We start from the raw sequence: 19,813 nt of genomic DNA on the forward strand, positions 1-19,813 counted from the left end.
CATGACCAGCCTTTATAAGAGCAGGGAGATCCAGGGAGGGCTCCTATTGGCTGTCCGGCTCCTGAGGGAGGGCTCGGACTCCCACATGGGTCCTGATGATGAAGATGAAGATGTGCAGGGAACCATCATCATCACTCAGTCCAGTTCTCTTAATGCAATCTGCTGGAGCCTGTTCAGAGACCAGATACAACCTGTGGGAATCAAAGCTCTTCTGAGGGAGAGCTCCAGCTCCACGAGGGCCCCACAGTCAAACTACACACATGTAGATCTATCAATCCCATAATAATCAATCCTGCATCAGCACTTCAGTACAAAACAATAACAGCTTCTGAATTTTATTTTATTTTAGAATTTGTGTATTTTTAAGCACCGGATATTCTAATTGTGCCTTTCTGGCTTCATCCTAAACACAAAGAACAGACACTTAAATGTTTAGATTCACGTTTGTCTGACTCGTCCCGTAGATTTAGATCTCAGGGAACCGTCCTGTTGTTTTATTTACATGTTTAAATCCTTTTCATTAACTTTATTCTCCTCTTTTAACTTCCGCTGTTTTCAACCACTTTTATTTTTGCTTGAATTGTTTTGAATCTCCCCGTGTACGAACAGTGACTTATGAATAAAACAGCCTTGGCTACGCGGGGGAAATCGACGAGTCCTCCGGCAGATGGTCGGGTTCCTGACGGAGACCTGATCTCACACGAAGAGACAAGAGGACACAGAGATGGACCCACCTGACCAGTAGATGAAAACTGTGCAGGTGGAGTGAGGTGATGTTTTACAAAAGGTAAACTGTAAATACTTTTTCCTTCGTGTGATTTAATCTGATGTTTTTCCTGCAGGAACAAACGCGACACGAACACGAACCCCAGCCGACCGGTGCAGTTTCAGTCCGAAGACTCATGAGGTCACCGGGATTGTTGACCACGGAACTCTTAACCCGTTCATCTGAGTCTACGTGAACGTTTGGGCCGAATTTGAAAAGCGTCCCTGCAGGAGTTCTGGAGAGTGGACTCATGGACAGGCAGCAGGGAAAAGGGACACAATCAAAATGCTGTGTTTCAATAAATCCCCCAAAATTTGAACTCAAAAAAATTTACATTTATTCCAAACATTTAAAACACAGTGACAGTTTTTTCTTGTTTTTTTTTTTAGGAACATAATATTAAATCCACAAACACTGACACATACTGGAGCTGATGAAAGTCGCTGCTCCTTCACCACGTCAGGACGGATCAGAAACACTATGAACCTTTAACGAACGAGAAACCGTCGGAAAATGTTCAGTTTTTGTTGAAGGCGAACGCTGAGAGTTTGGAGGCAGAGTCCAAAGGCTTCTTCTTCTTGGCGTCGTTTTCATCGGCTTCCTCTCGTCCGTTTTCACTTCCCACATCTTCTCCTCCGGCTCTTTTCCTCTTCTTCAGGTCGAAGGCGTCTCCGGTTTGGCCTTTCGCTCGCTCCGTCCACGTCTGAACCAAACAAACGAAAAGGGACACGAAATGCACATGTTAATTGGCGCACAGGACAAAATGGTTCTTCATTGTTCTCGTGTCTCCATCCAGGCTCCAGCCACCTACACGACGAGGACTACACGCACACGGACGCTCGGGCGTGCGCTCTGCAAATTGCATCCTGTCACGTATAATCACTATAGACAGGCTGCATCTCCTCGGCCCGCTGGCTCTTTTCCTCTGCCTGCTTTTATTTATTTTTCCCCCTCCCTTTCTCTGCCGGCACAGACAAAAGGAAGCGTTTTCCTGGACGTAATGGAGCCAGGATGAATCATCAGGCCTGGTGAGTGAGCGGACATCACACACACACACACACACACACACACACACACACACACACACACACACACACACACACACACACACACACACACACACACACACACACACACACACACACACACACACACACACACACACTTCACCTCCAGCACCCAATGAAGCTCCGCCATTAACCCCACACACACAGTCACAGAGCCGAGAGGTGGTTCAAGCTGTGACGTCTCACTGTTCACTTGTCATTTCATTGTATTGGGGGAGAATAATGTAATTAGGAGCAACACACACAAACACACACATATTTTCACACACACACACACACACACACACACACACACACACACACACACACACACACACACACACACACACACACACACACACACACACACACACACACACACACACACACACACACACACACACACACACACTTTATATATTAGTTTTTACTCCATTTATATTTTTGTATCTCTTTTCAATATTATAAGTATCACTGCTTATTAGTACTTTACTGGTGTGTATTGTTAAATGCCCTCTGGCTGCTGTAGTTTCCCCACTGTGGGACGAACAAAGGATTATTTTATCTTATCTTAAGGTCGGGTTAGTAGCAGATGCAGTTCGGGGGGGGGGCTGCGTGCCTGTTCATAATCCATCTTCAGATCTTTGAGACGTCTTCATCTAATAAACGATTCTGAACCGAAACCGGCTGAAGCTGCTTTTCACTGGGACGCAGCGCACAGATGGAAACGACTTCCTGGAGATTCTGTTCAGTTCACGGAGAACCTCCACGTGTCTGAGGCAGAACCGGATCCAATGAAATCTGAACTAACGTAAAGAAACATCACTAATCACACTGGACCTGCGCCTGGAAACTGTTTAGTTACGACTCTTCTGCTGCAGACTGACCCACTCAGCGACTCTCACACAGGATTATCATAAGATCAATGCTTTGTGCCCTCGCTGCCAAAACACACTCGACAGGGTTCCCAGGCAACAGGCGTCCCCCCATCCTCCCCATCGCTCACATCCTCTTCCTCTGCTCTGTCCAGTGTCGCCCGGCTCTCTGCTGAGAGTCTTGATGTATGCAGGGTCAGGAGCGAGCCACTATAGAAACCCAGAGATTGACGTCTGTTAGCGCTCAGGTGCCCGACAGGATGAGGCGCGTCGTCACGGAAACACGACCACAGCTCACATCATTAACCGGGACGTTCAGGGGGGAAATTGGGTTTGTAAAAAAAAAAAAATAGACGAGTCAAACCCGATAGTTTATCTTACACAAATGTTTTTCCTCGTGTCTCTGACGGGTTCACAGATCGATTGGCTCTTCAGTGAAAAACATCCTCCTCTGAGGGACAAGATGAAAAATGATTCAAGGAGCATAAAGCAGATTTTGAAATGTGCTTTGGTGGGTGACATCTAAGCTAACGTGTGCAAACAACTGAGGTGTCGGCTGAGAGTCTGCATCTGAGAGTCTGCGTCTCTCAGCCCGAGTCCAGGTCTGCATCCGACTGAGCAGAAGTTGTTTAAGGGTTGGTTGTAGAAATGTGACGTCAATGTTTCTGCAGCCCCCAGGCAGCAGCTGGTAACTCTAACACCTTTACATACTTCCAGAAGCCATTTTATTGTGATGTCCTACCAGTCGATCCTCCGCTGACATCGTCCTGAAGCGTCCCATGGCCTCTTTGATCACATCCGTCTCCTCCATGTCCGGGTGGTCGAACACGATGCTCTTCCTGTTCTCCTCCAGCCAGAGCTGGAAGCCCGTCTTGGGTCTGGAGAGAAACCACAGCCGTTTAAAAAAAAAAAACGTGCTAACGTGACATAGGAGTCTGTGTTTTGACTTCAGAGGCTTGAATCGTTCCATATCTCACCTCTTGTCCGAGTTATCTGCCGGTGAGGCTGGAGGCGGGACCTCCGCTTCTTTCCTCTGATCCGCCGCCGGCTCCGTGTTCCCCGGAGTCTTCTTATTGGCTGTTTTTGTGCCGGTCATCTGGAGCAGGGTGGACTGGGTCTGGAGAGGAAAGAGGGTTAATGTCTCCAGGTCTATGTTGAAGTCTGATGAACGACGTGCACAAGTTCAATCGTCTTCTGAAGTCAACGATACCTTGGACTTGGGTCTCGGGGCCAGAGGTTTGAGGACGGGACCTTTGCCGGGTTTCCCTGCAGATCCCCCGGGCGGAGCCGACTTCCTGCTGGACGTCATGTTGTCCAGGATGTTGGTCACTCGATTCTGACCGGACGAAGCCGACGGTTTCCCCGATCCAAAGACCTGAAACCATTTCAATAGACTGTATTTACATGTCAAGGTTCATCGAGACACATTTCAGACTCTGAGACAAAATATTGAACGTGATTTAATTCTCCTGAGAACTGAAGATTTATCTGGAATCACATTTTTGTAGACACTCGCCAGCAGTAAAAAAAAGTCCTCATGTCCTTCGTACGAGACATTTTATACATTTCTGGGGGAAACTCTTGCAGATAAATCATCAGGGAAAATCAAATACCTGCTGTTATCATATCTCAGGCTCTTACCTTGAAGGGATTTGCACGTCCTACTTTACCAACTGGAAAACAAATGAGTGAAATCAGGTGAACGTTCAGATTTAAAATATTTAAACAAAGCCCCATTTTCACACAAATAGTAACTAAACAGTGTTTTTAATCATGACCACTAGATGCTGCTGTAACTGCTCTGAAATGATCTCGGGAAACTTCCACACGAATAAACTCGACCGAGGCCGATACTGTACACGAGAATAATAAATACGATACTTTACAAATCGCACGATACTTGATTCTCTGTTAACAAATACGTATTTTCCTACCATGTGTTACAGTTACGTTTGACTGACAGGCGTCTCAACCCAGTTCCACTTGTTTTTAGTACTTTGTGTAATTTCTGATGTTTACTCACTTGGAGTCAGAGACGGCTTCACCGGTGAACCGGCTTCTTTGGCAAATGGATTCACACCTAAACGATAAGAGACATGGATCACATGAGACACATTCACTGGTGGCAGATTAGATCTTCACAGAGTGATGAGGAGCTTCTGTTTCCTCAGAGACGAGGAGGACGAGGAGTCTGAACCGCACGTGGGCAAAGAGCCGAAGAAAGAAGCGGAACTAACGTTTTCTGCTTTCTGTCGTCTCCTCCGTCTCCATCTCCTGTCCGTCCTCTTCCTCCCCGAGCTCCTGTCCTTGCTCCTCTTCCTCCTCCCGATTATGTCTGTTGCTTTGACGTCCTCCTGGGACCTCGCTCTGGTCATACCTGTCCAAAGAAGACGCTTGTTGTTTTCAGTCAGCTCACATGACGAAGTTCTAATCTTGCTGATTGGACGTTTCTGACCAAACTGCACCCTGGGAGTCGTAATTTATTTCTCCCCCAAAAAGATGAAGCTTGAACGTTTGGCTTTCAATCAAAGAACCAGATTCTCTGAACCTCATGTTCCTGCCGATATAAGCTGTGAGGACTTTACAGCAGTTTAAGTGACAGATGTACTTTGATTATTACCCAGAGTTCCGTCTGATGCTTTTGTGCTCCGGCTCCTCGTCCTGCTCCTCCGGCTCTTCTTCCTGGATCTGGTTCGCTCTCTCCAGGGCCATGTCGCTGAGCCGCTGGGCGAGGGCCATGCGTCGGGATCGGGACGCGTATCGAATGGCCAGAGTCACCACGTTGTGGGTCATCAGCTCCGCCAGCTCCACGGAGCGGAACTCCCTCTCCAGCTTACAGGACAACTGGAGGAAGAGGCCGAGAACCCGTCAATCAGGAGACGACTTCGAAATCAGGGATCATAATAGCGAGTGTGGATGTTTTCCACGGCTCAGACACTCACTGCAAACATCTTCATGAGCAGCTCCTGTTGCTCCTTCTGGGAGCGACTCTGTCCGTCCTCGTCGATCTCGTAGCCGCTGGACGACAGGAAGCTGTAGTGGTTGTGGAAGAGGACGGAACGCAAGAACTGCTCCTGGAAGACGACAGAAGACGACATTTCAACATTTCCACAGTTGTATTGTATCTTCTCTCCGTCCAACTGGTTTAAATGGTGAGGTTTAGAGCATCTGGGACGTTTTCTCAGACACGTTCGGTGGGTTTACCTCCATCTGTCCTTTCTCGGTGGCGGTCTGACACAGGGGCAGCTTGAAGGGCAGGATGGCCACAGCAGGTCTGGGCAGGGTGGGCGGATACCTGGAGCCCTTACATGGAATACACCTGAGGGGACGAGGACAGACAGTTGAGACGGTCACCGAATAAAAAGACACCAGGAATCAAGATCAGGGGAAAGCACCATGTTGCATCCAACTATCTGAAGCTCAGGATACTGTTAGTTTTTATATTTACAGCCAAACTTTTAGGGAGCAACTTTAAAAACCTGATCATTCTGATGCAAGTGCAACAGTTTTGTGGGTTTTTTCCTCTAAATCGAGGCTTAAACAATTCTGTTTGCCATTAAATCTCCTGCAGCCACTTAAAGACGTTGCTCTGCTCTACAGGTTATGACATCACTTCCTGTATGCATAACCTCCATCCGCCTCTGAGCCGCGAAGCAGAGACGTGACCCAGCGGCGCTCACCTGAGCTGTTGAGGGTTCTCGTGCGCTCCGACCACCCAGTAGTGATCCGACCTGCTCTTGCACGTCTCTCTGGTGTGACACACTGGAGTCCATGTGTTTCCCAGGGAGCGGTTCAGCAGCCGCACCACGCCGTCGGAATCCACGTAGCAAGGCGTGCCTGAAAAACCACAACACGAGCAGGCCGTTAGAATCCAGGAGAGAAGCACCACTTCTGACAGACCTGATTCTGTGTGTGTGAATAAAGGTTGTTTCTTGACCGACTGACCCTCAGCGGTGAAGCCGAGCCAGGTCAGGTGGGATCGGAGAGACAGAGGCAGCGGCTCGCCGTTCACGATTTGTCTCTTCCTGCGACCGAACTGCAGCAGCTGGACACCGAGAGCTTGTTCCCCATCGAAACCTGTAGCTGACGACGTGAAGTCAAACACAAGCAGCAGCGTGAGCCTCGTCATAGTGGGAGTGATTCTTCAGTGCGCTCTGCAGACTGCAGTCAATACACAAAACATGTCTAATGGACAACGCATCTAATTTCAATCCATTTAATTCTAATTTGTTCATTTCCATTGCGTTACATCTCGCAGAGCCTTGAACCCTGCTGGATGAGAACTGTCCATCACAGTGAACACTGCAGTCGCCTTGAAACACATTAATAAAATGACACGACGAAAAGTCTGACACATCTCAAGTCTTAATTAAACCCTTAATTGACCATAGTAATTAAATATAATGAGGTAGAGCCTGGTGAATGACTGGAGGCCGACAGTTGAGATTAAAGATACAGATGTTGGCCGATATACACAGACAAATATGCGTGCGTGTGTGTGTCTAACCCCGGTGGTAGACGATAAGCAGCTGCTCTCCGTGTGCGACCATGCAGACCACAGGTCCTGGAAGACTGAAGATTTCTCTCTGAACACCTCCGATGGAGAAGAGTCTGAGCGTCAGCGTGCTGGTGGCGACCGCCGCCCAGCCCTGACCCAGACACAGCGCCCTGGCGTCCTCGCCGTTCGGCAGGTCCACCATCCACTCCTTATTGGTGTCCCACGACGAGAAGTGGAGGCACTGCAGCTTACTGAGGAGGGAGAGGAGCAGCTTCAAGGATTTGATCCAACAATTCACAGAAATTTAAATCTAAGAGAGCCGGGTGGGTGGGGGGGTTACCTGGCGAGCTCGTCTGTGCTGGAGCAGGCCAGCAGCACGGCCTCCTGGGAAATATCCGCCATGGTGTGACCCAGAGAGTTGGTGAGGTGCATGGCGTGGTGCACGGCCGTGTCGTGAAACTCCACGTCGATGGCATTGTCCTGCTCGTCGTTGTAACCTCGCACTATTCCCACCGAGTTCCACATCTGAGGAAACCATGTGGACGTTATGATTATTAAAACCGCGCGTTTTATTTAAATCAAACTTAACTTTAACAATATGAGTCTTAAAGCACATTCAAAATAATATAAGAAGATCAAAATCGCTAAAAGTTAAATGTTAACTGCAGGAACTGTTGGTGGATTTAACTTTCACATGCTGCCCGTGGATGAAATCCTCCGTCAGCGTCTCCTACCATGAAGCGGTGCGTGAGGTGTGCGGGGGTGGAGCCTGACTGAAAGGCCTTCTGAGGAGGAGTGGGCATCGGCCCCTCGTAGACGGGACGCAGGGCCACCAGGGGGGCCGATGGAGGAACTACGGCGCTGCCAGTGTCGTCGTCGTCGTCCCTGAATGTGTCCGGACCGAGCTTCAGGGATCCTGTGTCTGAACAAAGACGTGCACGCAAAGATGGAGATTTTAAAATACAGGAAGTACAATCCCATCCCTCCCCCCCACTCCATCTGTGATGAAACCTCATTCACTGACCCAGCGAGTTCTCGTCGTCCAGAATCGCTCCTCTGTTCCGAACGCGTCCAGTCGAGGGAATGAGGAAATCGTCGTCCTCTTCGTCTTCGTCCCCTGCGACGCGTTTCTTCACCGGAGAGTTGGTGTCGCTGAGTCCTTCGTCCAGGACTCTGTCGTCGTCGTCGTCATCGAACAGGGCGTCGTAGTCTTTTGCTGGTTTTTTCACCGGAGCCTGCTGAAGGTCCAGTGGCAGAAACCATGAAGACAACGGCAGGAAAGAAATACTGAGAAGTACAACTTCTACAAAGATCCCGTGTTACCTTCGGGGCGTTGGTGTCGGCCGTGGAGACGCCGAGTCCGTCCAGCAGACCCAGGCAGCCCTCTGTGTCCGTGTAGGCGATCTGACCGCCGGACGGATGCCAGGCCAGACCGCACACGGTGAAACCTTTCTCATGCTTCTGCCTGAACACAGAAGAGAAAACGGTCACTGGAATGAACCTGAATCTTCACTTCTCCTACAACAGGTCAACAACAACTTGGTTCCTCACCTTTCCACACACAGTTTGCTGTTCACGTCCCACAGCGTCAGGGAACCCCCCACGCTGCCGGCCGCCAGGAACTGGCCACACGGAGACCAGGCCACCACGTTGATGGGCTGCAGAGACAATGGAAATAAAATGAAGAGACAGAGCGGAGAGATTTTCACTGCATCACTCACATAAAAAAACATTATAACAGCCGTCATGGTCAGAGAATTTGTCTGTGTCTTCAGGCGACAGGAAGAACTCAGCACAGAAGAAGGGTTGTTTACCGAGGACGTAACCATGAACAGTGTGTGTGTGTGTGTGTGTGTGTGTGTGTGTGTGTGTGTGTGTGTGTGTGTGTGTGTGTGTGTGTGGTGTGTGTGTGTGTGTGTGTGTGTGTGTGTGTGTGTGTGTGTGTGTGTGTGTGTGTGTGTGTATCTCACCTGAGTGAGTAGATCATCAGACAGAGTGCTCACATGGTCCCAGGAGCCTCGCTCGTACAGGTGAACCTTAGTGTCAACGGGAACTGCCAGAAACTGAGTTCACACACAAACAGTGTTTGGTTATCTTTAGATCGACTCTTCTGTTCTGATTTGATGTTTTTTTTAAATCAGAGGTGGATGAGCCACCTTCTGTCAATCAGCTGACCACAAAGAACGAGTCACACGCTCACTGACCTTTGCCGCCCTGGGCTGCCACGCCAGCCGACACAGAGACTTTGCATTACTGACGTCGTTGGTCTTCTGCAGCAGAGGCCAGCTGATCACCTGAGTCTGGACGGACACACAGAGGATGGATGAGGTGCATGAACATTTAAAAAAAAAGGTCTTTGTGTGTGAGATGGTAAAACGTCGATGTACCTGCTCCTCGATGTTCCAGACGACCACAGAACCATCACAGCTGGAAGACGCCTGACAGAGTTTTCACAGGGATGAAGTTAAACACACAAAGTTGTGTAAGAGCTGTTTTTAGTTGCATTAGAAAGACGAAACTGAGCTAATACAAAAAGTACTAAGATAAAAGCACTGTGTTAACTTCTCTACTTGTAAATAAACTTAATGTATTAAATGTGAAAGTACTTGTCTATTGAAGGGGGCGGGTTCTATTGTCCCCTGACTGCTCTGATTGGATCAGCCGACCAATTACTCAATTTAAAGTAAGTACAGATATTTACAAATGTAGGAGGAAAAGTACCTGAAAATAAATAGTAAATGAAGTACAGTAATGAAGTAAATGTACTTTGTTAAACGCCATCACCTCGCAGTTTGAATCTCAGCACAAAGCAGCAGAGCTCAACGCATCATCTCACAAAGATAGTTTTGTGTAGTTGAGGTTTACATGAGAGTCAATTTGAGACCAAACTCTTCATAATAGAACTGACAGTGATGACTTTCCGCCTCCAGGTAGAAGAGTTACTCACCAGGAAATCATCTTTGGGGTCAAAGGTGACACTGAGGACCGGCGCTTCGTGACCCCGCAGCGTCTTCTGCTGGCTGCTGTCCGACACCTCCACCACCTTGACCATGAAGTCGCTGAGGGAGACAGGGGAAACAACTGAATAAACCTGGCGTGTGCAGGGTTCGTCCCTTTCAACACGTGATTAACTGCCAGCGAGCGGCGGCTGAACCAGAAAGGGCGTCGGCTTGAAACAACACGGGGGCCAAATTGTCGAATCGACCCTGATCTCTTCCAGAATGCCAAATCCTCCGAAACACCCTCAGATGCCTGAATCTTTATCAATCAATACCACAGCAGAAATTACAAGTGTGAAAATAGCAGCATCAATACGGCGCCACGCTCGGTGCTTTCATCGCTGTGATCAACCTGTTCAGGGAAAATTGATTCTGGCAGCAGACAAACATTTATCTCCAACCAGGACTAATCGTGAACTCAATCCAAAGTGCTGCCGCGCCTACGAGCTGGAAACAGCATCCTGCGCTGGAACAACAACACCGAACCTAATCGGATCCCGGTGTGGGTTAGTCGTGGTGCACACACACACACCGGTGAACACAACAGACACGTTACGCACGACAGCTTCAGCGGCCGCTGCAGGAGACGCCGGAAGCAGATGAACGTGAACGGTTTGACAAAGTGAAACTGACATGAGCTCGTCTTTCAGCACCGAGATCAGATCACCCGGGGGATCTCAGGAGGAATCAATGGATCTGCCCGGTCACCTGGAAAACCTCACAACAGAAGATTCTGGGAAAACAACATGTTCCCACTCACTCAGGATTACACCCCCCCCCAAAAAAAGAGTCTCGGCTTTGTTTAAGATTGAAGATTTTTCAAATCAGGGTTTTTTCGTTGAAACCAGTTCAGATTGTGGCTCCGATCCCCGTCACACTATCTCAAATTCTCCGCAGGACGACAACCAAGCGACGCAACTCAACCACGAGGCAGCTCAGCCACGCCTGACCTCATTCAGACGCTGGTTTGGCTCAGCTTTGCCGTTTCTAGCTGGAAACCGGTAAACGAGAGTCAACCGGCACCGAGCAAAAAAATAAATGTGGTTTTAAACAGCATCGTGTTCTGGACACGTTTTCTTGGTTTCAGGAAACCGGTGTAAACGTGCACATAAACAAATCCCACCAGAACTAATGATGTCGTTTCCTTTTGAGGTGTCGGTTGATCACCACATTTGGACGGAGCCATGTTTCCACTTCTCCTCTGGTTTTTGTTAATTCAGTTTTTCCGGATCAGTGATTATCTGAAAGTACCTGGATCCGGCGGCGACCCTCGAGCCGCTGCTGTTGAAGGTGACGTGCGTGGCGTTCGTGGTGAACCGGGTCAGGATTCCATCGGGTTCGCCATCGGGAAACGTGTGGATCTGCACCGTGTTGTTGGAGCTCGCCGTCACCAGCTTCCCGTTCTGTGGACGGAGGAACATCAATACACCACTCGCAGCCGCCGTTTTTTGTTTTGATTGATCTCAAAATGTGTCAGTGGACATCGCGACGAGCCAAATGTGCAGGAGGGCGGCGGACACCGACCTTCAGTGCCAGGGAATACGCCTTTTCTCCGACGGTGATGAACTTCGGGTCGTCGTCCTCCAGACTTTCCCATATCCGAACATCTCCGTCGTTTCCACAGGTGACGATGAACCTGAGAAAGAGAGAAGCAGGAAAACATGTATTTTGCCTTTATCCTTTAGAAAGAACAGATTATTTTTATCAACTTCATCCAAAAGCTTTGACGCACTTCTCCAGATGTTAAATATCTGAGTGAACTGTGGGTTAGTTAAAGTCGGGTGAGTTCCCTCAGCTCAGAGCTTCACTGGTCATTTGTATTATTCCTCCACAAATATATAAAAAGCATGGCACTTATGTTCTTCTCTTAATATCACACACTTTGTTTTATTTAAATCTAATGATCAACCTCCTTGCTGACCTCACCACCGTCCAACGCTTTCCACTGTGCCGAGTTCACGTCCAGATGTTGAACTAAAACTAGAATAACAGAAGCACATCTGTGTAAAGCAGCGGCACAATGAATACACAAACTGAACTTTACGATGCTTAATGCAGCTTCATCTCAAACTTCAGTGTTGTTTTACTTCCTGGGGCCTTTTTATGACTTGATATCTGTAATATTGCAAATTTCCCCCATTGCTGGACTAATGAAGGATGATTTTATGATCTAATAACAAACTGATGGGTTAAAGGGAGCAGGCTCCGTCACTTCACACACTTTAACTTTTAATAAACTTTGGACTTCTGGGTCGGATCTGTTCCTCCTTCTCCTCGGTCCTCGACCCACTCACCTCCCGTGGTCGTCGAAGCAGACCTCGGTGTGTCCCTCGGAGTGACCGTAGCGCATCGGCTTCCTCTCACACGGCATTTTGATTGTTCCTCCACAAACTGAGACACACACAGACACACGCACAGACACACGCACAGACAGACACACAGACAGACACACACGCACAGCAACACGTTAAACACGAGTCAACGACACAACGCAGCGCGGATCTGACGTGAGATCAGCTGAATCTGAGACTTTCTGATGTGAAGAATAAACATGAACACTTACAACTTTCCTCTTCCTCCTCCTCTTCTTCTTCTTCTTCTTCTTCTTCCTCCTCCTCTTCTTCTTCTTCTTCTTCTCTCAGCTGTCTTCTCCTCCTGCACAATCTCCCGCGCTGCGTTGAAAACAAGGAAACGCCGCGTCACAGACTCCCGCCACCGACGTCACGACGCAGGCGCCGGAAGTCCTCCCGCGTCTGAGCGGCCGCGCGGGAACAGCAGAGTCAGACTCAGGATTTTTATTTACATTTCTGCTCAGATTCAAATGAACGACCGTCTCGAAGCGGCTGAATTTGATCTGGTAGATTAATGTGTGTTGTTCTAATGTTTACACGAGGATTGTAAAAGGCTTCGTCCCTCAGGTGAGTGAATTATCATAAATCATCTGTCTGTAGTTCTCTGCTCACGTCAGAGTCAAAACCAGAGAAAACACATGCAAATAGAAAAACAAACACAAACAACTATTATCTATTTGTGTTTTTCTTAATTTGCAGTGCGTTGAACTCTCGAGGCCGCCGTACAAACACAGCTCGGGTCCTCGGGAAATGACCCGGTGCCCCTCGTGGTCTGCTGGAAGTTATTTTACATAATAAATTATTCATTTTTCATTGAGTCACAGGTCAGAATATGATGAAATATGTCCATCATCATTCCCTAAAGCAAGTTAACATATTCAAATTGTTGTTTTTTTGTTTTTTTGCCAGACCGACAGTCAAAACCTCCAAATCACTCATTTCATTTAATAAGCATAAAACTAGAAGAAGTTATAAATACTAACATTGAGCAATAAACATAAACTATTCAATCTCATATATTTAATAATATTGTAACTTTGGTTTGTATATCATAGTATATCATTTTCTTATTCCCATTAAAAGGTTTTGGTTAGTTTTTCCTGATGGTGGTTGAGGACAGAGGATGTTTGCACTTTGTACAGATTGTTAAACCCTATGAGGCAAATTGTGATTCGTGAATTTGTGATATATAAATGAAATTTGAATTTGATTTGATTTCTAACAAACTTTGTTCAGGAGAAAATATGGCTAATCGTGCAAAATGAATATTTCACCCCAATAATCCCACCCGATTATCAAACTGTCAGAAAAATTTACTGATCAGAAAATTTGGTTTTACTTTTAATTATTCTTGTGTTTATATAGGATTTACCGTAAGGTGTCCTTGGGTGTCTAGAAAGGAACCATAATAATAATATTATTATTAATGTTTTTATTATCTAAAACCAGAATTTAATAGTTTTTATTTGTACTGAAATCAGTTGATTTAAGCTTTGACTTATATTATACTTCATATTATCTGTTATTATCTTTAAACACATTACAAAACCTCAGCTTCAGTTTAACAGTTAGTGTTTGAGTCCAAACAAACAAACATTCACTCACTGATGATTTTCATTAAGTTATCATCGTCATTTGAGCAGCTGTTAATAATCAGTACGTGTACGCCTCGGCTGTGATTGGCTGCGAGCCGCCCGTGGCCGACGCTCCACCCGCCTGTTTGAGCAGCAGCATCTCAGGGGAGGATTCGATTAGTGCGACAGGAAGTGCTCTGCTGGCAGACATCTGAAATATCACATCTAAATATCACATCACCGGATTCTGATGATTTACAAGAATCCGGGACAATCGCAGTGTGGATGATGCAACCGGCCGGAAGCCTGACACGTGTGTTTCTATGCACATCACTGACGTATGAGAGCGTCCTGGATGAAAACCAACATTTCACTTCTTCAGTGTGGACGTCGGACGTCACATGAATCCGATGCGACTGCAGATCTCGGCTTTGAGCAGCTGAAAAATGATGCTCACCAACAGGATCATACAAGATAACATTAATATTTCATGTATGTGGTTCAGAAAATCAATAGATGTGGCTCTTGACGCCGTCGGCTGACTGAGCGTCCACAGGCAGGCGGACGCAGACACTGACGAATGGTGGTGAGATAGAGATCTAAGTTCAGCAGCTGCAGAGTCGTCCAGGTTTTGATTGTCCACCTCCACCAGTTATTGCACTTCCATAAAGGCGGGATGCTCGCAGGAGATAATGTGAAATCAGTGATCAAAGTGAAGCTGCACAGGACAAAATGTCCCCAATTCTGTTCCCTAAAGCTACAAAACCCACAAAAAAACACTGTGTCCTACATTTCCCACAATGCACAGTTGGTGTTTTGCAGATCATACAGACCTTTGATGAGGAAGTCGACCTAAATCTGAGATTGCATGTGAGCTTTTCACTGAGACATTAGAAAATGTCTGACATGAAAACAAAACAAATCTTCCCACTGAGCTTTTAGTTGTGAAGATGACCTGAGGGACTGAAAATACGTTTAGGTTTAAATTTGACTGAATGTTTGTGTCTTTAAACCAATGTAACATCCGGACTCCGCAGACCAAACCAGATCCAGTTCTGCAGATCTGATTGAAAGAGGAAATTGTGAACTTTGATGAAGAGGAAAAGATAAAAAAATCGACTCGAGCACGTTAAAGTAAAATGTTGACATCTGTTTGACAAATATACTTTTTGCTTCGAAAAAAACCCGGCATGATGAATATTTTACACACTCTCTTGTCGCCGCCTCGGGGGAAAATTATATATATTTAAATTGTTCACACTCCAGGTTCAACAGACGCTGAATGACACATGAAAGAGAAATGTGAATTCCTCTCCGGTGGTGAGGCTTTTTTCATGTCCTTATCTCTCCATGTGCTCATGCAGAGGCGCTGGCATTTAGAGGTGTCCTTTGCAGAGAGAGCGGGAGGAATTGTTTGCAGCTCGATACTTCAGAAGCTGATTTTTCCACACTATTAGCCTGTCTGACCGTCACACGGCCCACGGCTGCACGGATAAGCACAAGTTCTGCTGCACCATTAAACCCAGAGACGAGAAAACCCTGTGAAACATGCAGAGGCAGTGTAAATGACATTTATTGGTTTTTGCATCAGCGGGGTTGAATACAATATATGCTTGGAGACGAGAGGAAATCACAGTGATTCAGGTGGTTTTAGGATATAGTGCTTATAGTGAACTGTTCTCTAATCCACAGTTTTCCAATGATAATACTGTAGCAGCACAACTGATGTTTAAATGGCAGCTTACAGAGGAATTATCAGCCGTGACTGAACGACAAAGCTGTGAAGTGAAAAAGACTAAGTGACCAAACCTCTCATCGGTGCACTTATGCTGCCATCAAGTGGCCGCAGAGCAGAAGGCAGCCAGTCAGCTGGGTTCCACATGGGAGACGGATATGTTAAGGATTAGTGGGTGATGATATTGAATGGATGAGTGTATACGATAGACTACAACACATGAATTTATGATATATTGCATATTACTAGATGCAGCTGGAGTCTCTGTTCCTCTAACCCTCGGCAGCAGTGGTCGTGGTTCAGGACGGTGCCACAGCAAAGCATCACGTGAAGGTTCAGTCGGCCTCAGCCAGGGGCCGGGAAAGGTGCAGTTCCTCTAGTGGCCATTAGCCATGAGTTGACGTCAAAGGGAAAGTGCTCCAACTCCAATAGAGTCAATATTCCACTGAAAGTGACGATTAAAGTTTAATGTCTTGGCGTTTCTACTCCACTTAGGGCATTAAGGCAGATTCATAACAGGTGTCTCATGACCTTGGCTCCAGTTAGAGTCAATATGGCCGTGAGAGGAAAACCTAAATAGGAGGTTCAAAGCATCTCGGGCATATGACAGACAGAAGGCCAATGAGTTGTTCTATGTCTTGATGCAGTAGAAACGTCTTTAAAGCACCAGCTCTGCACCATTTAGACCTAAAAGGTTAGCAACGGCAAAGCTTGTTGGAATTTAATGGCGATATTTTAGGTTTTTGGCCAAAAGAACTTCCCTTTGTCTTGTTCAGTCTTTGCCTCCCATGGTATGATGATGCGTGTTCTCTCCGCAGGCCCCCTCACATTTAATGTGGTACTGCCGGAGGTAGTCCCTGAGCTGTGGTGGCAGTGGCAGGCTGTTCACGCCCTGGTATGTGGTGCTGCTGCATATCGCAGCCCTGCACATGTGCTGGAGGGTGAAAGGAAACGTCCTCAGCAGCGGCCGGGAAAGCAGCGGCTCGAAGAAGAGGCAGGTGGCCGGGTCACTGTAGTGTCTCAGCAGCCCGGTCACGCTGGGATCCCGGTACATGCACGGGTCATGCACATCAAAACTGAAACGCTTGCCGTTCTGCTCAATGCGTGCGTGCAGGGAGCGGCTGTAGCGACGGAAGCTGACAGAGAAGAGGAACTCGTCCTGGGCAGAGTCTCGGAGCAGGAAGGTTCCCTCCGGTTGGCCCTCCAGGAGCTCCTCGGCCTCAAAGCGGTTCAACACACCCCAGTAACAGGGGCTGTTGTTGATCTGGAGAAGATCCGGGACCAGGATGTAGTCAGTGCCGCTGCAGCTGCCCTCTGCTCCCCCATTAGGACAAGAAGGGTCCCAGTCCTCCAGACTGGTGCTTCCAGGCCCTGGGGAGCAGCAGATTTCCTCCCAGGAGAGCGGCGTCTGTGGGGGTGAGGTAGAGGATGATGAGACGTTGGGTTTCAGGGGAGCCTCCATGTCCTTGAGGGAATCTGGGTGGGTGGCGTGATTTTTTATAAGGTGCCAGCATCGGGCCAGTTCAGACTTTGGCGAGAAGGGACACTTGTCCTGCATGAGCTCCGAGACGTGGATCTTGCGTTTGGACCAGAAGAGCACAGAGAAGGGTCGAGAGGAGCCTGCTGGATGGTGGTGATGATGATGATGGTGGTGATGGTGAGAGCGCAGAGGAAAACACTGGCCCACAGCATCCTGGAACTTCTGCCGCAGAGAGCGCCGGCTCAAGGCCTTCCGACACACCACGTCAATGTCTGCAGACGTCAGTGCATCGCCAAGAGCGCTGCAGCTACACTTTCTCTCTCTCCGCCGCCTTGGACAGGAAGTCGACCGCACGCCCAGCTCCTCTGTCCCCTCCGCCTCGAGCCCCCCGGGACTCATCCCACTGCTCCGGGAGCTCCGGGAGCGTTTCTTTGCCCGCCAGATATAACTGTCTGCGCTCCAGCTGCGGAGGCCACATTTGGGACGAGTGTCTGAGGCTCGTGGCTTCTTCTCCGACATGGCTGCTTGCTCTTCGTACTCTGTGGAAACAGGCAGCAGAGTCATAACAGGGTTACGGCAGCATGACTCGTTTCAACGACACATTTCTGAAACAATTATACGAGAAGTTTGTGATGTAGTTTGTTCTTATAAAAGCTACTTTAGATAGACAACATTATCCCACTAATCAATGACTTCTTTCCTTTTCTCACCGCAAAGTAAATATCCTATAATCTCCTTTGTTGTTCCTTAAAGATCCGTTTTGGAGAGATTATCTGTAAAGCTGTTGATCGGGACGTTCACTTTGCCATAAAGATCCTTTTGAGAGTGCTCAGACTCGTCAGATCAATAATATTTAAAATGTTTTCCCTTTCTTGAGCTGCACCGAATCGTTAATGTAGATTTGAATGACTTTTTGAGTTCATGAATTAATTCATTTTGATCGCAAAATAGAACTTTCCGCACGTGCAAGACTTAATACCTTTATAATTTAAGAATAACAAACAGATTTTTTAGGTTCAGATTAAAGACTGCAATCCGCAGAAAGTGGAACAAGACAGGATTCATTTCTTCAGAGATGTTAAAGGGTGAAAGTTTTGTTCAACTGATTTCCAAGCTGCATCTTCAACCCTTAAGATTGCAGCCTGTTAAAAAAGAAATTTGCAGTTTGCAGAGACAATAACTGACAATACAGAATAACAATCTAATCCAAAGTGAACAGACAGGGAGCAGCAGGAGGTTTAATATCACTGCTAATCACTCTCTGCTGTTATTACCTCTGCAGATTAACACGAGAGATAATCTTACCTTCCCAACAATGTCAGAAGGACAGCACCTCGTCCATGGTACGACCAGTCGTTCTCTGCACATGAGCGGACGTGTGTGACCGGGCTGCAGCCTCCCCAGCTCCAACAGACAGCAGGCTGCCCTGCTTCCTATATAATTATGATGCCAAATCCCCGAGGGGGCAGCAGTTTCCTCTCCGCATGCAGGGCCGGGTCTGAATGAATGAGGGGAGGTGGAGAGGGGTCGAGCCGGGAGATGGGTCGGTGGGTGGGGTGTAAGGGGAGGGTGGTCTCAGGTTAATGGCGGCGAGACTTCCTCTCTCTCTCACATCTCCTCTGCACATTCATTGACGAATTCCATCTCCTGGCAAAAAAAAAAAAAAAAGGACAGGATAAAAGATAACGAGCAGCCGGAGAGTGCTCCTTCATTCACAAAGTGAATTATTTCTGCTTGTAATTGTATTTCTGCTTATTTGAGTCGTTTTAATTTCATTAGAGTCCCACAGCTTAACTTAAAGCATTAAAGCACATTTCATGGGGAGCTTTAAATCAGTTTAAGTCCGTCTGTGAAGGATGCCCAACTGCACGCAGGTTATTCCTCAGGTTCACTCGCAGCCTGTGTGGACGAGTTACCTGATTCAGAATTCAGCGTGAGGAAACAAGCCGGGCGTTTTTAAAAAGCTCCACTTATCGATTCAATACCCTTTGAGTTCCAGCTGCAGGCAAGTGGACTGTCAAGGTGATGTCATACGAGCAGTGTGTGAGCTCGGGACCGGGGCACGAGCTCACTGTGGAGCAAATTTGGGGAAATCTATAATTCATGAAACAAACAGACAACATCTATCAGACAAATAATATTACTCCCAGTGGTTTTACTGTGTGTGTGTGTGTGTGTGTGTGTGTGTGTGTGTGTGTGTGTGTGTGTGTGTGTGTGTGTGTGTGCGTGTGGCGTGTGTGTGGTGTCGTGCGTGCGTGCGTGGTGCGTGCGTGTGCCCTTTCAGTGCTAACAGATAAAGGATAGTCATCAATAAATGCCTGACATCTCAGATAATGTAGTGACACTCGACTTCCTCTTAACTGAATTTTTAATGCCCTTCACATTATCAACACAGCCCGGCAGGATGATAAGGCCACGTGTTCTGGCAGACGACCAGATCAATTTATCTGACTGCAAACTGGGAAACAAAGTAGGGAACTATAAACTGT

At 47.4% G+C, this 19,813-nt stretch overlaps 2 protein-coding genes and 1 long non-coding RNA gene across 5 annotated transcripts; 1 reads left to right on the forward strand and 2 right to left on the reverse strand.

The window, feature by feature from the left end:
* Positions 1–14: 14 nt before the first annotated feature.
* On the forward strand, positions 15–10,819 carry LOC118110651. The gene is made up of 3 exons (XR_004696982.2): positions 15–787; positions 1,740–1,794; positions 10,116–10,819. It is a non-coding gene; the product is annotated as an uncharacterized LOC118110651 (long non-coding RNA).
* Positions 1,080–12,944, reverse strand: wdhd1 (WD repeat and HMG-box DNA binding protein 1). 3 transcript variants are annotated; one of them, XM_047343120.1, is made up of 26 exons: positions 12,748–12,944; positions 12,479–12,575; positions 11,709–11,820; positions 11,436–11,587; positions 10,133–10,244; positions 9,573–9,623; positions 9,390–9,485; positions 9,156–9,248; positions 8,737–8,843; positions 8,509–8,650; positions 8,210–8,420; positions 7,920–8,107; positions 7,526–7,710; positions 7,195–7,436; positions 6,633–6,770; positions 6,368–6,524; positions 5,892–6,006; positions 5,630–5,761; positions 5,308–5,531; positions 4,925–5,064; positions 4,711–4,767; positions 4,329–4,360; positions 3,898–4,062; positions 3,665–3,804; positions 3,430–3,565; positions 1,080–1,469 (listed from the first exon to the last, which is right to left on the reverse strand). In XM_047343120.1, the coding sequence occupies exons 2-26, from the start codon at positions 12,553–12,555 to the stop codon at positions 1,284–1,286; spliced, it is 3,390 nt and encodes a 1,129-aa protein (XP_047199076.1). In that variant the 5' UTR covers positions 12,556–12,575; positions 12,748–12,944; the 3' UTR covers positions 1,080–1,283. The 3 variants fall into 3 exon arrangements, with proteins under 3 accessions (XP_047199076.1, XP_047199018.1, XP_047199045.1); XM_047343062.1 differs by having other exon boundaries at positions 8,210–8,423; positions 12,748–12,943; XM_047343089.1 differs by lacking the exon at positions 12,748–12,944 and having other exon boundaries at positions 8,210–8,423; positions 12,479–12,713.
* A 2,720-nt stretch (positions 12,945–15,664) lies between these two features.
* Positions 15,665–19,501, reverse strand: socs4 (suppressor of cytokine signaling 4). The gene is made up of 2 exons (XM_035158551.2): positions 18,630–19,501; positions 15,665–17,863 (listed from the first exon to the last, which is right to left on the reverse strand). The coding sequence occupies exon 2, from the start codon at positions 17,841–17,843 to the stop codon at positions 16,617–16,619; it is 1,227 nt and encodes a 408-aa protein (XP_035014442.2). The 5' UTR covers positions 17,844–17,863; positions 18,630–19,501; the 3' UTR covers positions 15,665–16,616.
* Between the last annotated feature and the right edge of the window lie 312 nt (positions 19,502–19,813).

This window comes from Hippoglossus stenolepis, chromosome 1, assembly GCF_022539355.2.
Source record: "Hippoglossus stenolepis isolate QCI-W04-F060 chromosome 1, HSTE1.2, whole genome shotgun sequence".
In the NCBI taxonomy this organism is placed as follows: domain Eukaryota; kingdom Metazoa; phylum Chordata; class Actinopteri; order Pleuronectiformes; family Pleuronectidae; genus Hippoglossus; species Hippoglossus stenolepis.

Bases quoted from the DNA above. Each gene is read 5' to 3' on its own strand.
- wdhd1 (XM_047343062.1), bottom strand. From the start codon at position 12,555: ATGCCGTGTGAGAGGAAGCCGATGCGCTACGGTCACTCCGAGGGACAC. The intron at 6,007-6,367 runs GTGAGCGCCGCT...TCGTCCCCTCAG, and splicing joins GAGAACCCTCAACAGCTCAG to GTGTATTCCATGTAAGGGCT. The intron at 4,361-4,710 runs GTGAGTAAACAT...TTTGTTTTCCAG, and splicing joins GAAGCCGTCTCTGACTCCAA to TTGGTAAAGTAGGACGTGCA.
- socs4 (XM_035158551.2), bottom strand. From the start codon at position 17,843: ATGTCGGAGAAGAAGCCACGAGCCTCAGACACTCGTCCCAAATGTGGC.